General features: G+C 43.9%; 1 protein-coding gene across 5 annotated transcripts in view; it reads right to left on the bottom strand.

The window, feature by feature from the left end:
• The window catches only part of ABCB9 (ATP binding cassette subfamily B member 9), a 153,188-nt gene that overhangs the window by 32,540 nt on the left and 105,020 nt on the right, over positions 1–15,628 (bottom strand). For all 5 annotated transcript variants that reach the window (XM_085632786.1, XM_085632785.1, XM_085632788.1 and 2 more), the window contains 2 exons: positions 12,069–12,257; positions 4,997–5,170 (listed from right to left, as the gene is read on the bottom strand). In XM_085632786.1, the coding sequence (XP_085488912.1) occupies positions 4,997–5,170; positions 12,069–12,257 (363 nt within the window). The remainder of the gene's footprint in view (positions 1–4,996; positions 5,171–12,068; positions 12,258–15,628) is intronic.

Below are 15,628 nucleotides of genomic sequence, written 5' to 3'. Positions count from 1 at the left end.
TAATCACCACCAATATCCAGAATGCTATGAAACTTCTACCATGCGAACCCCACCCCTCTGGATCAGGAAGTTATGATTGTCTATGTGTTCCCATTTCTCCTTTTACAATTTGCTTGAGTAAATATTGTCCTCATGACTTATAATGTGTTTTCGTATACTGCCTACCACTTTTGTACCACTCCTTACTTTGCTATTCTTGTAAAGCTGCCTTGTTCATGCTATATGAATCTCTTAATAAACAAACGGCAGGCATATTCGGTCTTTGTGGAGGAATGCCTGGTTGCCAAGATGACCTCACAGACTTCGGGAGGGAGAGCGAAAACTCTCAGCTGTCATCGCTCAATCTCCATGCATGAAGGCAGAGCATGCGCAGTTTGAGTGCAGAACCCTGGCCTGTTGCTGCGTCAGGAGATCCTCCCAAAGGGGCAGCCTGATCAGAGATGATGCTCATGCTTAAAAGTTTGGGATAGCAAACTCTCCATGCCTAATCAGGAGCCACAAGGATAACTTGGGCCCTGTCCATCCTAATTTTCGTCAGAACTCGGGCAGAAGTAGTATTGGCTGGAAGGCATACAGGAGTGCTGAGCCCCACTCAAGATAAAACACATCTACAAGTGAGAGCCGCTTTGGAAACTTCAACATGCAGTGCTGACATTGTGCTTCTCTGTGGTGGCAAATGGATATAAGCAAGTTCCACCCCAGTCACGGAACAGACTTTACACCACCTCCGGGTGTAGACGCCATTCATGATCTGCGAGGCATCGATGCCTGAGTTTGTCCAGCCTAATGTTTCTGCCAGGTGTTGTACGATCAGGAAAATGTCCTGACATTCCAGCCACGTCTAGAGGTGCAGAGCCTCCAGGCGCAGGGTCCATGACCCTACCCACTCCGTTTGTAGCAGCACCACACGGCAGTGGTGCTGTCCGTGAACACCTTTACCAGCGAATCTCTCTCACCTCCAACAAGTTGATGTGGAGCCGAGACTGCACCGGAGACCAGAGTCTTCTGATTTCCACCTGTCCCAGATGGCCATCCCAACCCAGGAGTGACGCATCTGTTACCACTGTGAGATCTGAGTGAGGAAGGGAGAGAGGTCTTCCACTAACCCAATCTCAGTTCATTAGTATCACTGCAGGTCTTTTGAAGCTCCCTCAGATATCTGGACCAGGTTGAAGAGATTCCCCATATGCTGCGCCCACTGGGACTTCATGTTCCACTGCAGAGCATGCATATACCTGCGTGCATGTTTACCAGCAGGATGCAGGAGGATAGGAGACCCCGCAGCTTCAGAGTAAGTCTAAACAAAATCCAGGTTAGAGGTTCAAACATTAGACTCATAGCCTGAAAATCCTGAACTTGCCGCTCCAGAGGATAGGAGCGGAATTGCACTGCGTCCAGAATGTCTCAGATGAAAGGGAGCATGTGATGGGATTTTTGCATGTTAACAGTGAACCCCAGGAATGCCATAGTCTGGAGATGGGTGATGACCGCCAGGGGTGAGCATGTCTCAAACAGCCAGTCATCAAGGTAGGGAAAGATTGGAAATCCTGACCCTACAGATGGGCTGCAACCACCACCATTACTTTCATAGAAACCGAAGGTCAAAGGTGAATACAGCGAACTGAAAGTGCTTGAGGACCACTATGAACTGCAGGTAACGTTTGTGGGCCAGCAGGACAGGTATATGCAGCTATGCTTCCTGCAAAGCAATGCTGCAATCCAGGGTCCAGGGCAGACAGGACCTGAGCCAACAAGAGCATCTTGAATTTCTCCTTTTTCAGGAAGTAGTTGAGAGGGCGGAGGCCTCCATCCTTTTTCGGCACCAGAAAGTCCTGCTATCATTAAATGTGCTTGAGCGCTAAATCTGCCTTATTGCCAAAAAGGCGAGTGATGTAGAAAGGCATGTCCATAAGGGATGTTTGTACATCCCCTGAGAAGACAGTTGACCTCAGCCAGACGTGGCGACAAAGTGCCAATGGCAAAGCTGTCGCTTTACCTAGTGAGTCTGTTTTGTCCAGTCTGCAGCATATCGGTAACATTTATGTATCTCTGTCATCAGCAATAGCCTGGGACAAGATCACTCGGGCCTCCCCAAGACCACGGGCAGCACTTGTGTAGCCTAGTCCCTTACTGTGATGGTATACTGTCCAAGAGGTATGCAGTGTTCAAGGACCGCAATGCAAGGCTGGCGGAAGAGAACATCGTCTTGCCAAAAGTATACAGCCTCTTGAATTCCCTATCCGGCGGTGTGGTGGTGAACATGCTAGGGTTGACTTCGGGTGTTGCGACCAGGATGACCAAGTTCTCCGGGGTGGGGTGCTGGGTGATGAAGGCTGGATCCCCAGGAGTGGGGCGGTGGCAGCGGGTGATCGTCCTCCTCCCTCTCCATGAACCAACAGGTCAATGCAGTCGCCTCCAGCTGTTTCAACACCCTCCACATCCTCCGAAAGACCTTCAAATGGATCCCCCTCCTCCCCCGAGTCAAGAAAGACAGTCACCCACGCACTTGTCACCAGCAAGTTGGACTACGGTAATGCCCTCTGTGCCGGCATAAACAAGCTCCAGACTATACAGAACACCGCCGCCAGACTCGTCATCGGCATTCCCAGACACAAGCGCATCAGCCAACACCTACGGAAGCTCCACTGGCTACCCATCGAGAAGAGTCACCTTCAAGATACTCACCCACGCCTACAAATGCCTACCCAACATCGGACCCAAATACCTCAACCACAGAATCACCCTCCACGTACCCATAAGGAACCTCCAATCCGCCAACCTCGTCCTCGCCGAAACCCCACGCATCCACATAGCTAAAGCAGGGGGGAGATCCTTCTCCTACATCGCGGCCAAGACCTGGAACAAGCTCCCGATCGACATAAGACGCGACCCCTCCCCGAACAACTTCAGGAAGAATCTCAAGACCTGGCTTTTCGGCTAAACATAACTGCCCCCACCCCCACCCCACCCTAGCGCCTTGAGATCCTTGAGTAGTGCACTTACAAACCCCTGATTGATTTGAGTTATTCTGAACAGGAGCACCTGTTCAGGGCTTGGCCCAGGCCCCAAGCAGGACATCAATGAGTGCTTCATTAAAGGGGATGAGAGACTCCAGTAAAGGCTGTGGATTTGCAACCGGAGTTGATCCGGATCCAGGAATAGATCCAAAGGGCCCAACAGGCACCAAAGGTGAACCCACTATTGTACTTCTCTTTGGGGCACCTTCCAAACCCATGGGACCCGAAGGCGATACAGAGGAGTCTGTTTGCCCGAATATAAGGCGCATGGACTCATAAAATTATTTTAATTGAGTGGTAGTTGCTCCGGCACTTGGAAATTTTGGAAAGCACGGAGCGGACCCAGACTCAGGCTCCGCATTTGTAGTGTGGGAACAAAGCCTGAACTTGTGGCATCGTTCCTGCACCTTGTCGCATGATTTGGACCGGCTTGCTGTAGTCGAAGACCGCCTCAACTTTTTTGGCCTTCTTCTTCTTGTGGGACTTACCTGATGAACATTTTGACTGTGATGCCAATCGATCGGAGCAATTCCGAGAATAGGCCCAGGACCTTTCATGCTCGTGGGACCTAGAGCGGTGTGGACTTGCCTGGTGTCGAGTGACCGGGAGCTTCAGGGCACAATCCCAGACTTCCTTGGGGTTCATGGCTCGGCAGGCCTTGGAATTGTGGCCTGGCTCCAGGCACCATAATCAAACCAGGTGGGGGTCTGTCACAGATATCTGCCTGTGACAGACTCAAAATAGTGGGACAAAAATTTGAGAAAACTAGTTAAAAATTACTGAGGTAGCTCTTCCGAATCTGCGCTTGATGGCGCAGAAGGAAGAGAACTGATGTCAGTGTGCTGGAGTGGTGCTTATATAGGCACAGCGCAGCCGATCGACACCACCAACTGGCGCAAGCGGTACTGCTCAAGATTTTCCGGATCCTGTCTGGTGTCTGGGGAATATTCTAAGGTAAGGAATCTGTGGCTAAAAGTTTATGAGATTGTGCGGGTGTCTTCCAACCCCACTATTCATGCACAATACAAGCCGTGACTGTCTACACCATTTCCCACACTCTACCCAGTAAATGTTCCTTCATTATGTTTCAGTTCCTATCATGTCATTGAAGAGCCTGTGGAAACTAAAAACTCCCAGAACACCCGTCAAAAGACTAATCTAATACAGTAGAATTTTCAAAGTGGAAGGCGGGGACTTTTCTGAAGCTTGAACCATCTGTTCCACCTCACACAAAAAAAAGATTCTTTAAAGAAGGCAAATTTGTTCCGTGCTTGCCGTGAAACTAACATCTAGGGCTGCAGATATTATTGTTGGAAGTGCTGCTGCTGTGATTGAAGCTAATGGATCCCTAGGAGATTCACTCCCTCTTCCTGTACTTTGCCAAATGAGGTTTTTGAAACTCTGCCACTACCTCATGAAATCTTTTCATTGCAGAAAATCATTTTTGAAGAAAAATTAAAAACTTCAAAATCTAATATCTTAATATCCAATATTGTAAGCTGCATTTTAATTGCAGACACTAAAATATTGTTTTGAATTTAGAGTTAAATAAAGACGTTGTCATATGAGAGAACACGGATGGAACTATATGGCAATATAGGTCACACAGCCACATTTCAGGGTTGTGTGTAAGAATAGCATGTTTACAATCCCATAATAAGATTATGTATGTAACTGGACAGGATAAACTGTGCTTCTTCAAATATTTACAAAATGTCAGCTATTAACATATATATGAATATATATTTCCTAGTGTCAACCTAACATTCTAAAGTCATGTCAGTTCAGTTCTACAGTTGAGTGGTCTGTACTGAATGTGAAAAGAAATTTCATTTGACACAGAACATGTGGTGGCTGAGGTCTCTTTAGCGGGCCCCTGGCCAAAGAAGGGGACCACATCCCAGTGGTTCAAGCATTTGGCATGATCTGCAGAAATTTACATATGTAGCCACCTCTGTCACAGATCCCTCATTACCTACCTTTTTTCTCAGATACTTGTGATCATACATGCTGATAGGACGTCCGTCCAGCAGAACGTGTCCTTCATGTAAAGGGTAGAAATGTTCCAAAATATTGACACAAGAGCTCTTTCCACTGCCTGACGGTCCCACCAGTGCAGTCACCTTACCAGGATGGAGAGTGAAGGAAACATTCTAGAAGGCAAATATATGGTGTTACTTACAGTGGTATCCTGTAGACGACTCAGAACTGGACCCCCCTATCATACAAATAGCAATAAGATAATCAAATATATAAAGACAATTACTTGTTTAAGGCCAATATCTTCTCTTACATGTTACTTATTTTTCCTAGTGGTGGACACTGGTAGTATGATTGCAATACATATGCATCTCAGCATTTTAAACTTAAACATACAATTTTCCCATATTTATGTGCACCTGGAATTCATGAATAATCCCCAGGAGCAGGCCGAGAAATCTACGCAAATCAGTGAACATATCAGTAAGACATGCTGACAAATCCCAAGCAAGTATGTACTGGCTTCACCCAGGTGGCAACTCCAGGGACCTCAGCACATACATGTAATATCCTCTGTGGCTACAGCTTCTTACTTTCAGTATAAAAAAGCATGATCACTCTCCTTTGAGCCTCTAAAAACCTCAACAGCTTCACTGCTGCTCCTGCGCCGCCAGTCATATTAACGACATTCAACATTGACCCTACAATCACATTTACCCCACACACTAACAATAGAGCTAAATCAGCGATTTTCAATCTGCATATGCTAAATGAAATAAGGTAGCTAATTCCTCACAAGAGGTGCAGGCACTTGTAGTATCCAATTTAGACTTCAGGAACACCATACCAACTGGAGTTCTAAATTGACTTCTGGCCACACTCAAAGCGGTTTTTCAATTGTCAGCTAGACTGGTACACAAACCAAAAAAAAAAAAAAAAAGACCACAGCCCTCTTTTTCTTTATGACCCATATTGGTTCCCTCTACAAGCAAGGATGTGTTTTCATCCATAAGGCCATACGTGATAACATTCCACCTTACTTAATTGTACTTCTGGTCATGTTAGGATCCAGAGGCCTTACTAGCACAAACTCTCCCATTGAAAGAGTATGACATTATCTACATGTCAATCTCACAAAGGTCACACCTCTCCTTGATTTCAGGAGACCGCTCAAAACTCATCTATGGAAGTAGTTCCTCACCCAACGCTAAACCTACCCCGAATAGTGATTACCTTGCAACAACCTACTATGCATGGACACTCATCTATCTTGACATGTTCTCCAGTGTTTACCTGCCCCTTCCCCTTCTAAATGTATTCCCATGTTGTTATATGTGAGCACACTTATATCTCTCTTGTTATTACTAGTTGTGCTGTATAAATACTTAATTACCTTTGGATTTGGTTATATTTGCACACACCCCAAAAAAGCACTTTTGTTACACACACAGTTGGGAAGACAGATATAGGGATTTGACTACTTCAGGCTAAGTAGGCTGCATGAGTCCACCCCTGTTGCCACACAATATGGCCCCAGGGGAAAGAAGACTGGGCTCTTTGCTTCCACAGAAGGTGTTTGGCAGGGGTGCATTTTAGCTTCATTTCTTTTTTTACTGTACACAAATGGCCTTGAGGCATTTTTAATAGAGAAGGCATTTGACTTTACCAAAATAGGAGGCAACTCGGTCCCACTGTTGTCATACGCAGACAACACTGTTTTAATGGCCTTAACAGCTAATAGTCTCATAAAATCATTGATTGCATTTACAGATTTTAGGTCAGCACTGGACCTAAAAGTTAATTTTACCAAGTCATATATCATGGTGTGTGGCCCCAAACTAACCAAAACAAGAACATTTACTATACAGAATAAGACTATTGATAAGGTGGCTAATTTTACATATTTGGGGAATATTTTTAATAACAAATTGAATTGGGACTCTCTTGTCACAGCAAGGGTACAGCACACTAACCGGGTAGTGGAGGGGCTTTTCCGCTTTGCCTGTAAATTAGGCCACAAGCCGGTAACAGAGTTGATTACCTTATATAAAGCGAAATGTTTAGCTGTCGCATCTTATGGGGCAGGATTGTGGGGACATCATAAATGCAGCCAGTTACAAATCTTAGAAAATAAATTCATAAAAAGGCTATTGATGACCCCAAATATTGCCCCCACCGATTTTTGTCACTCTGAGGTAGGGCTGGATTACATAGAGGACCGAATTAATATTGTCCTATTGCTTCTCTGGGCTAAAATTTGGACGTCTGAGGACTTAACATTCTGAAGGGAAGTTATCAAGGATTGCATTAACCTAGAGAATGCCCTTGCGATCCCATGGCTTAATTTTGTTAGAGAAGAATTCAACGTGATTGGCCTGGGGCACTACTATGACAATCCTGCTAGGGTCCACACAAATAGGAAAACTATTATAAATGAAGTATATTACGCTGAGGGCAACATGCGCCGCCGGCAATTGGGAACGCAATGTCACCCAGGCCTGTGCCCCACTCAACAGCAATTTTATCTATCTTTCACTATTAATGCACAGACACTTTTTTTATGACCAGACTGCGCTTATGCACTTTGCATTTTCTAGTGGCTTTCCCTAGACAGTGAGGTTGGAGCGATAAAGTCACCGTTTGTCCATGCTACAATTTGGCAGCACAGAACACTTTGCACTTTATGCTGTTGTGCACACTTTACAACGAGCCAAGGGCACAATTCCTTGTTCCACTTTTAAGAGAAATCTGCCGCTGTACCTACATGGATGGTTTTAATTGTTTACACTCTCTGTCTACCGCTCCTATTTGTACTGCTGTTTCTAACTATATCAGAATGGCTCTGTCAATAAGACAATGCTATGAGTCACAATACACACATTGGTGTTTTTTAAATTTGTATTTAAACTTTTTATATTATAAATACTGATATGACGGAATTTGATAATGGGTATTAAAGCCTGTAGTCCAAGGCACTAAGCATGTGGGACTAGTTTGGGGTTTTAGTGATTTTATTTAAATATTGTATGAACTGGACTTGTAATTCCTTTTAAAGTTCTATGTATGTATGTTAAACTTTTATGGACCACTGAACCGAATAAAGTTCTTCTGACTGACTACTTCTAACCACCTTTTTGAGAGGAAAATGAAGAAAGCGTCTTCTTTCTCATATACAACAAACTTCAGAGTTTTCACATCGACCACAACACACATTGGAAAGGGCGAGGAGAATTTGATAGATGTGAGAAAACGAAAACCAAAGTAGCACTTTCTCTACCTAGAGTAAATAGCTGCCAGTCTGGGAAAGCCTCAGAACAGTACACACCCCCACACATTAAAACAGAACCTACCCACGGATATGATCGACAAACCTCATTAGGAAAAGGAGGGGCTGGACAGAAGAAGGAAACAAAAATACTGAGAGGGGAAAGCTAAGCAAACAAACAAAACTATTTGAGGGTCATGACCTCAAAGGGAGTTGGCTTGTAGGACCTGTCTAATCTCTAAAATCTCCCTTATAAATTTAGCGGGCCCGTAAGTAAAATATAGGAGACTGAATCCAGGAATATTACTGTGTGGGTATAAAGTCAATAACCTGCAACAAAAAGCTTAAATAACACATCAACTGCATGTACAACAACCATTGGCAAAGCTAATAAGTTTGACTTTTGTATAATGCATACATGTTGTCAGACCATCCATGCACATACTGACATACATGAACGATAGGTACATATACATAGGGCAACAGACCTACAGACATCCAAGCACACAGACCAACATTTCTACAGTCATCAACACAAGAAGCCTGCAAATAGGCACCCGTACAGTCAGACGTACAGATACCCATGCAGCTACACAAACGCACAGACAAAGGGGGCTATATTAGGTTATGTTGGTTACAAGTATAGCAAGTTCTGCTGTTTTGAAGCCATCTCAAAAACTCAGTGTGAGCTAAGGGGAGAAAAGATGGAGGAATACAGAAGGAATGAAGAAGAGGTCTTGTGAACGCAATGGTTTTGTCCAAAGCAAAACAATCTGTAGCCGGCCTTTGGTGTCTGGCTGACAAGAATGAAGCAGGGAGAGGAAAGAAGGGAGCAGGAGACGGTGGGATATATTAATCAAGGGGGACTAATGAACAGTTAGGAAAGGTAAACTGTAAGACAGATGTGAGGGCACGTGCCTTGCACTCTTTAGTCTGTGTGTGTTTGCCTTCATGGTTTGGTTTTTGGACATGGGCACTACGCTCTCTTTAGCAAATGGAACAGCATAATGGTGCTACCTTTCATTCTGTAGCTAAAAGTCATTGTTATTATTTATACCAACAGAGATCAAAGGTAAGACAGGTGAATGGTGTAGGATTCTGGGCTAGATATACTGTAAGCAATGATACAGGCCGTGTGATGTTTTTGGTATTTTTTTTCGGTTTGCCACAATGATATTGAAATCGAGAAAGACCAATGGTATGATGGCACTAGATGGAGTAGCCAGGTGTATGGAAAATTTCATAACTGGGGATAGAAATTAAGGCATGCATTATGCTCGTTACAGGTAATACTAATTTTGTTGCGTGAGTTACTACATATGAGACCGATTGGGGTTAGGCATTTATCATGGTTTTAAATTTAAAAATGCAAAATGTCAATGTGGAGATATCTAAAAGGGATCTTGACTTTCAGACAACTGGATGAAGAAATATGTATTTCTTCTGACATTTGATCTAAACTTATTATGACTAGATTGTAGAAGGATGATAACTATAGATGAAATCATTTAAACAGTTACATTAAGAGTAAAGTGAATGATGATAGGATTAGAACTGTTATAAAAGTGAGTCAAGGTATATGGTAGATTAAAATTTAGAAAGGAGATCATAAATTTTAATGATTATGTAGATGATTATTTAATTAAATTAATTAGTGGTGTGATTATCTGGTGTTTCTAGATGACTAATAGCTCTGATAATGGGAAATGTGTGAAACATGTTGGCTATCACCAACAACTAAAACAAAACGAAGGAATTTGTACAGACAATTTTGTGAGGACTGGTTTGTGTGACAAAAACCTCCCTTTTTATGATGGACGTGGTCTTTGGTTTCTGATGTGGTTTACTGCCTGGCTCGTCGATCTGTAATTGTCTTTATTATGATCAAGAATTTGGAGCAGAATGAAGCACTCAGAAACCAGAGGTACATAAGAACATCACATGGGATGGACATGTGTATGGAGTACAATGGTTCAGAGTTTGTGGATAACTTTACAGATATGGAATGTATACTTTAAGTTTCATATATCATTTGTATCCAATGCCATATTGGGTGGTGACAGGTTAGAGAAAGACAAGGCAGAGGGAATTAAAAGTAAGACCCTCTAGTGAGCAACTGCTGTGATATGGTGGGTAGGAGGGTGGTGTAATGGTGGTATAATGGATGAAGTAATGGGGAATGTTTCAAGGGAAAACCCTAAAGAGTAGCGTATTTCACCTGCCTGGGATTGTTATGGGGAGGTGGGCATTTAGAGTACGTGAAGAAGATGCAAGTATACCCTGTGAGTTTATGGGTGATAGAATAGTCTTATGATGAGAGTACTATATTAGTCTAACTTGCTCATAACTAGAGTATTGCGACAGATCTTGTGGACAGTCAGCAGTAGGTGCCCAGCTGTGGAAAGGAAATGATTTGAAGCACATGGTGGGAGTGAACAGGACCACAAGGTTTCTGCCTGAGGGGGACGCTGTAGGTGTGGAGGTAGGCAATTTACAGGCATGAAAGTATAGGATTTTTGTTTTAGAGATGTTCAAAATAAGGGGCTATAAGGCCATCGAACGGTGGATAGCAGGTATCAGATTGGAGGAAGGGCGAGATGGATTGAATGAGAAAACGTTTTGAATGTTATTTGTGTGGTGGTGGAGGGAGAAACCGTATAAAAATATAATACTGCACAGGGAGCTATTGTATATCGAAATAGAAGAGGACTGAGTAGTGGTGACACATGCAGGTGTATAATCAATGGTGAATTTGAGGAGCACTAGAAGGCTAAGAAGGATCATCAGAGAGATGAACTAAGAGCCAACAGAGCCATATGCCTGTGATGTCAAGGATAGCAAGGGCTATGTGAACAGAGGGTGGTCGACAGTGCCAGATCCTGCCAAGAGATCTAATGCAATGAGGAGAGCGGGGTGGGCCAAGGATGAAGGTGGTTTCCGAGGCGTGAATCACTTAGAAACCAGACTGAAGGAGGTTGAACTGGACGCATATAGAGAGAAAGGGAATAAGACATTTGAACACAAGAAGTTCTAGGGTTTTTGAGAAGACCGTTAGCTGGGAAAGAGGACAGTAATTGGAAAGTTATGAGGAGTCAGAGTTATGTTTTGTGAAGTAAAGGCAGAACGCATGAAGTTGAAAGCACATTCGCTAGGAGACAAACTGGTTGAAGAGGGATATTAAACAAGAGATAATCTAGAAGAGAAGGTTGTGTGTGTGTGGTGAAAGAATGATAAAGATAGATGGTGCACAAGATTGGTTTGGGTGTTCTCTATAGGGGCTTTTGAAAGTATGCTACAGCTGCCTTATCGGGTACTGAATCTAACTTGGACTGCATTTACAAAGAAGAAAAAACCATAAGAGACTTCAGCGCACAGATTTCAAGAATTTTCCAAGCGCGTGGATCCAAAATATTTGGAATGCACGCGTGAAGATTAGTAAGAGTAAAATGTAGACTGGCCTATGTGATTTACAGGGGAGGTTGGGTGAAGCTGGGGACGCAGGGATACCCCAGGTATTTATAAAAACAAATCAAGAAGTAAAGTACCCAAATGCACTCCCAGACATCCTACAAGCACTGTGGTATTTATGATTCTGCTGCAAAAACATAATTGTTTAGCCCAACAATGTTTTCTACAATCTACATTTTCACACTGAACAATATGATCTGTTATTTTATTTTGACTTTTCAAAATTGTGCAGCACTTTAACACCCGATGGGCAACTCCTTCACCATAAACAAAAAGGAAGATAGAACAAATGTAAATAAAATGATGTATAATTAAGTACATTAATAGTGGATACTTACCTTCAGTACTTGCACACTAGGCCGAGTAGGATAGGTGAATGTAACATGTTTGAACTCAACTCTGCCCTCCAGGTGCTCTGGCGCCAGCATGCCTTCGTACACCATGACGGGCTTGCGCTCCAGGAACTGAAATACTTTCTCAGCTGCCCCGACTCCTTGCATCAGCGCTGAGAGCACAGAGTTGATGTCCTGGAATAAAACAATCATCTTTATCATGTAAATGATAAAAGAAAATATTTTCAGGGCCGCCATAGTCCAAACCCCACAACAACCCCCATACCTTCTGCAGATCCCACCTAATGCCTGAGGATTCCTCCTAATTATCGATGCATTCACTCCCATGGAACATATAGTTTATGGGGCCCCACAATCAATGCATCAGCAAAGATAGGATTTTCCACTTCATATTTTAGTTTTTCAGTGCTATATTTCATTAATGTGCTGAGTGATGCATCCCCAGTGAAACACTCTGCATGCCAATCCTAACCTGAGAAACAAAGGCATAATGAACATAGATTTTTGTGTGGAAATGCCACTTACAAGTGGATTCCATCTTGTTTCTGCAACTGTAAGGGACACTTAAGGAAAGAGGAGTGGTGCTTTCCAGAGAGTGGGTTTCTCATGAGCTGCTAGGAAATGGGTCATGCAAATGAGGTGAACACAAAGATTTTCGAAAATTTGCAATTCCTTTCCCAAATGTATCTGCAGGTCTAACCCTAGATGAACAAGGTGTAAGTGGTGCAGTAAGCAATGACCTCAACGTTGTGCAATTGTTTTGAGTTATCACCCAAAAACGCCCTTTTGGGGATCACGAAGAAATGGAAGGTACATTGGGCCAACACATGTTTATTGATCTTGGCTACCTAATAGCTAAACAAGACATAGCCAAGAATGGAGTGCATATAACACCTCTACATTACAGGAACGTTGAACTGGTATGGATCCCTGCTGCTCCCTTGAGAGGGTGGTTTAAAAAGTCTGAGCAGGACAGGGTAGAAGGGATGTGGTTAGCGCCACTGTAACATATAATTGGGTGGACAATTACGCCATGTACTTTGTCAGTCTTGGTCGCTGGCTAAAATCCTCTTAAATTGCCCATTAACCTACCCAAAGACTTATGCAAAAGGACACGGTAAATATAAATATAAATTTCACAACTGAACATACATATTATAAGGTATTATGGGCAATCTGTATCAATTTCACTCACTAACTGTTCAAATTGTATAACGTGGACGTCGATGTGTATGCCTGACAATGTCTAACAAGCATTGACATAGCCAATAGGTCTCGCCTTGGGGACCCTATAAGTGTTTAGCCATGTAACGGTTGATGTTGTTGCACCAAGGATATTGTGCTGCATAACTAAATACTTATAAGGTCCCAAAAGCGAGACCTATTGGCTATGCCAATGCTTGTCTATCAGAGTCAGGGGTATTTGTAATGGTTCTGAATTATATTTGGTTATCGGATGTAATCTTTCATAAACCTGATTTTGTGTTCTTCTTTCTAGTTGTTATGGTGCCCAGCTTCAACTCTTTTGCAGTGAGGAGTTTTAATTTCTAATTTTCTCTTTGCTTTGATGAATGCTTTGTGGATTATATTATTAAAGTAGCCTCTTTCTTGAAATCTGGTAGCCACGTGTTTTTCCACTGATGAAGGAACTTGGCATTGGAGTATTTACTTCCCCTATATATAAACTTGTCTTTGGGAGTGCTCTGTCTCAGGTTTTTTATTAGCCAGTTTTATTGATGTTAACATGATATCATCGGATAAAGGTGATACAGAACCAGATTGGTGATACCCTATGAACCCAGTCCAACAAGGTTCAACTATTTACCCCAGATTCTGGTGTGTTTGTTGGGGCACCGCCTGGCTCGGTAGATCGGCAACTTCTGCTGTTCACACAAGTCCATACCTTTATGCCAACTTGCCAGCGAGGGGGGAGCCGGTAGTTTTCATCTGCAGGCGAAGTATCTTTTGGCAACAACCGTGGTCATGCCCACCACAATGCGATTGCTCTGTGTCCAATACAGGTCCCACATGATGCCCAGTAAGGCCGCTTTATCCAACAAGCCTATTGTATAACCCTAGAACTCTGTTCATGGCCTGGTCCATTCAATCTGGTGCCAGTATTTGGCGATATCCTGGCAAGCCCAAACGATGTGGTAGGAGTCTGTATCTGGGAAAATACAGTGAAAGCAGGTCGGGTGGGGGATTTGACCGTATGCCATAGGTAGCACAGGGAACAATATGTGGGGTGGAGATAGGTCAGTTGTATTAGTCGGAGGCAGGAGAATTGAGTTAGTTCTCGGGGGCCATGAAGACCTCCCGCCGGCCCAATCAAGTCTCCCACATCTGCTGGAGGGCCGCAAATCAAACCGGGGCATTATTAACTAAAGTGAGGTAGATCTGGGAGATTCCTCCCCTTTCCAGGCATCCCATCCGGACCTTGGCCTCTGGGGCTTAAAGTCAGGTAGGCCAATTATGTCTGCTTTGTGGTCAGAAAGGGCGTGTCTCAACTGGAGATATTTGTGAAACTGAGTCCGTGACAAGTGGTAGTGAGTAGGCAAGGCCTGAAATATGCAAAGGTTGCGTCCCTGACATACGTCTCCCAGTGTGGTGATCCCAATTTTGTCCCACTTATGGGTGCCCTTGAGTTGTGTTGTAAGTATAGTCCCTTCCATTGGGGGGATGGGGTCTGTGACGCCAGTTTCCATTATCCGCCCATTGTGCGGAGGGCCAGTTCAGGAGGACCACTCTGGTGACCTCAGGGAGGGTTCGGGGAATAGGGTTCCCAAACAGCATGCCCATGATTTTGTCAAGATCGAGGAGGGAAAGCTCTGCCTGGTAGGCCACGTCTATCCATCCCCCACAGGACCAGTCATTGATCACCAGCATTTGAGTGGCCCTGTAGTATAGTTGTAGGTTGGCCATGCCCATGCCCCCATCATTGACCTATTGAGAACACTTATCAAGGGCTATTCGGGAAGGATGGCCTGCCCACAGGAAGGTATGAGTCATGGACGCCAGGTCCTTGAACTAGCTGTTGCGGATCAACAGTTTGAAATTCGGAAGGACGTAGAAGAAATCATCATTTGAAAGAGGGTCACTCGATCAAACATGTTGAGTTGGAGTTGTGCCCATTTGTGGAGGTCAACCTTAATCTTCGACATGAGGCAGGAAAAGTTTAGATTCCAGGTTAGAGGGAGTTCCAGCGCTTTGAAGATACCTAGACATCGGAAACTGAGTAGTTGTATACGGATTGAGGTCTGCCAGAATGTGCTCTCGGGGTCTCCTCGGAGTAGTATCAAGAGGGATTTATTCACAGATAGACTATAGCGTCAGGAGTCGTAAACAGCAAGGCACAGAGACATGGGGATGTGCGAGGAATAGGAATACATCATCATCATAGAAAACTATCCTCTCTTCTGGTCCTCCCTCCCACTTCCATCCGCACAGCTGGGCATTACATCTCACCAGACAGGCGAGGTGTTCAGTGGCTAGGGCGAAGAGGAGGCGGGACAACGAGCATCCTTCTTCAGTTCCTCTTCGAATAA

Source organism: Triturus cristatus, chromosome 11 (genome assembly GCF_964204655.1).
Source record: "Triturus cristatus chromosome 11, aTriCri1.1, whole genome shotgun sequence".
Taxonomy (NCBI): Eukaryota; Metazoa; Chordata; class Amphibia; order Caudata; family Salamandridae; genus Triturus; species Triturus cristatus.
This window is presented reverse-complemented; position numbering and strand designations above follow the sequence as displayed.